The following is a 3,243-nucleotide window of genomic DNA, read 5'->3' as shown; positions in this document are numbered from 1 at the left end:
CCCCCCCCCCACACACACACACACACACCCCCGAGTCTTGACCTCTCTGTTTGCCATTTAAAAAAAAGACATTCCACTCCTACAGCAGGGCACAGAGATGTGACTCACTCAGTGCGTCTGCTGCTTTAAAAGGAGTGCTGGATCCGGTCCAGTTGGACGGTCCGGGCTCGGACTACTGCCAGTGTCTCTTTAATCAGAGCCTGGACCTGGTCAGGAACACAGAGATAAACAAAGCCCCTGATTCAGCCTGAAGGGAATTCGTCACCTCATGGTTGGACGCCTGCATCACCACTTTGATTAGGAATTTTGCACACTTGTTGCACACATGCTAAAGTATCTCATCACCTGTTGGTTTTAATTTCGCACTAATGGACCTTTTTATGTTCGAGCTAAACCAAAGATTGATGCAGTCTGCCCTGCCCCCCACACAAACAGCCCTCCATAAGGACAAACAAGTGCTGCAGCTAACCTGTGAGGCTAAATAAAAGAAGTGCTAAACTGGCTTTGTTCAAATCAACAACAACCTCCGGGTGTAAATATCTCCCGCCACTGCAAGACAAAGGTGGACCGTAATGTTTTTGCCCGTGTGTGTCTGTTGTCGAAATATCTTGTGATCCACTGGGCAAAATTTCTTGAAACTTGCAGAACATAATCATTGGATCTGCGCCTACAGCTGATTAACTTTTGAAGTCAACACAATTCAAGATGGTCACTACAACCAAATATTCCTAAAACACACAGACAACTCTGTCTGTTAGCAAAATATGTCATGAACCACTGAACAGATTTTAATAAAACTTTTAGGAAACGATAATTGGATGGACCTCTGCAAACGATTTACTTTTGGTGCCAATACAATTCAAGATGGCCATCACGGCAAACTCACCTTGGAAAACGCAAAAATGTCTATAACTCAGTCAGTTTTACAAATACTGCGCAAAAAGTTCACCTAATTAGCAGTAGCTTCTTTTGTAGCTTTATAACTTTGTCCCAAAGTACAGGAACTGTATCTGAAATGAACCCTCAAATCTTTTTTTAGTTTCTTGTGAATTGCCACCAAATTATTATTATGATGATGATCATTTTTGCTACTACATGAAAACTTGTATGTATTTGTAATCACTTATGGTTGATTAAGCAGACCTGAATGTTGAACTCTTTTGGACTCTTGCATTAAAACAAAACTGAAGCAGAATGTGTTTACAATGCCCAGTTCCTCCCTGCACTACAATCTGTTTTCATACTGTGTTCACAACTCCTAAAAGTAAATTTAGATTCATATCTAAACCTGTGTTTGTTTGCTACCACAGGCAAGCATGAAGAGAGGAAGGACGAGCACGGTTTCATTTCCAGAAGCTTCACCAGGAAATACACGTAAGTAGTTTATTCATTCTCAGAAAGTGCAGATTTACCTAAATAATTTTGTCCTTTATCGTTTCTTTAATAATATGTAATCTGAGTGAGTAAAAATACGATACTGGAAACTTACTAAAATTTAAATCCATAATCGCTTTAAACCCGTATTTAAAGCGAAAATTGGCTTTTATTAGGAAAATGAATGGCTCCACTGTTGTGTTTGTCCCTAGTCATGGGGCTGACGACTGAAGAACTAAAAGCAGCAGAATTGGCTGGCATCTAGTGGTCATTCCTTGTATGGCTGGTTGTTTGTATAGTTTCCCAGGTCTCTGCTGCCATCCAGAGGCCATAACAAAGTAGCACAAACCAAACCATTTACTGTACTGATTGTTAAAAGTCTTTGACAGTTCAGTCAATCCGGGTGCTTTCTTCTGAGACCTTCGACCTGATTGTGTGTTTTCTGCTCCTCTCCAGCCTCCCCCCTACAGCTAACGTTGAGAAGGTGAGCTCCTCCCTCTCTCCTGAGGGGATTCTGACTGTGGAGGCTCCTATCGCCAAGCCAGCCATCGAGTCGTCTGAGACTACTATTCCCGTTAACGTGGAAGGCGCCGTGGCCAAGAAGTAGAGCGAGAAAAGCAGCGCAGTACCTCACTTCACCCTGATGCGATCGACACACACCAACACAAACATTCAGATGCCTGTTTTATATCCACAAACTGCTTCTGCGTAGGTGATGAAGAGGCTCAGGCTCGAGGATTGCCTTTGCTCTTCTCTTGTCTTTGCAGCAATAAGTTGAACACACTGTGTAAACACATCTGTACCACTGCCATATACCAACCTTTGACTGTAATTACACTATTCTGAGTGACTTCACAGAATATTTTTATGATTCCCTTTCAATTAAAAACGCTATTTTTTTATTTTTGATATTTCCCTGGAAAAGAGCATGTCCTTTGTGTTCAGGTTTTAGATGGAGAAAACTGTGTGAGTGTGGTTATCCCTGGGTTGGAATACAGTTTTATATAAAGCTGTTTTTGGAAGCAAAAAAAAAAGAAGGAAAATAAAGATTACAAAAACAAACCCATTGAATCGCTTTTTCATATTTTTAATTCTGCTATTTCTATATGATAATGACGATGTGTCGTCAACCATCTCTGTCAACATGGATGAAACCATTTAAAGCTGTGATTTGTCTTCAAACCAAGAGGAGTCAAGCTTCTTGGTGTAGTTTCTGAAGCTAAATTATTTAACTTGGGCTCAGCCATGCAAAAGAGAGCAGGTGAAACATGCAAGTCAACGTGAGTGATTCAGGCAGCTTGTGCTTATCAGGTTTAAAGGATTTGGCAATGCTGCCCTCATCAGGCTGTCTCAGAGAAAGACAAATATTTATTTTTAAAGTTGTAGACCACACTGAAATGATTTGTCATACTGTTGGTGAAATTTATTCTTAAGTCATAATTTGCAGACTGATCTTAGTGCAGACTGCTGGCAGATTCATACAACTCTAATTTTGAAAAAGTTGTATAAAGTGAACAAAAACAGAATGAAATAATTTGTACATCTCATCAACTCCATTTATATTCACGATGGAACACAATAAAAACATCAAATGTTTAAACTAAGAAATTGTACCTTTGAAAAAATAGGTAATTTAAAATTTATGGCAGCAGCAACACATCTTTAAAAAAGTTGGGACAGGTCCATGATTCCCTCTGTAAACCATCCCCATTTAAGAACAGTCTGTAAACCTCCAGGAACTGAGGAGAGCAGCTGCTGGAGGTTTTGGAGGGAATGTTGTCCCATTTTTTCACTTGTTGAGAGGTCTGGACTGCAGGCAGGTCAGTTCTACTATGAAGTCATGCTGTTGTAATGGATGTGGTCCTAAAA

At 40.3% G+C, this 3,243-nt stretch overlaps 1 protein-coding gene across 1 annotated transcript in view; it reads left to right on the top strand.

Moving 5' to 3' along the window:
- hspb1 (heat shock protein, alpha-crystallin-related, 1) overlaps window positions 1-2,440 on the top strand; it is a 3,622-nt gene extending 1,182 nt beyond the window's left edge. The window contains exons 2-3 of the mRNA XM_017412492.3: window positions 1,311-1,374; window positions 1,831-2,440. Of these exons, the coding sequence (XP_017267981.1) occupies window positions 1,311-1,374; window positions 1,831-1,981 (215 nt within the window). The 3' untranslated portion in view covers window positions 1,982-2,440. The remainder of the gene's footprint in view (window positions 1-1,310; window positions 1,375-1,830) is intronic.
- Window positions 2,441-3,243: the final 803 nt, after the last annotated feature.

This window comes from Kryptolebias marmoratus, linkage group LG13 (assembly GCF_001649575.2).
Source record: "Kryptolebias marmoratus isolate JLee-2015 linkage group LG13, ASM164957v2, whole genome shotgun sequence".
NCBI classification, from domain to species: Eukaryota; Metazoa; Chordata; class Actinopteri; order Cyprinodontiformes; family Rivulidae; genus Kryptolebias; species Kryptolebias marmoratus.
The sequence above is the reverse complement of the archived record's forward strand: the minus strand, read 5'-3'. Positions and strand labels throughout refer to the sequence as shown.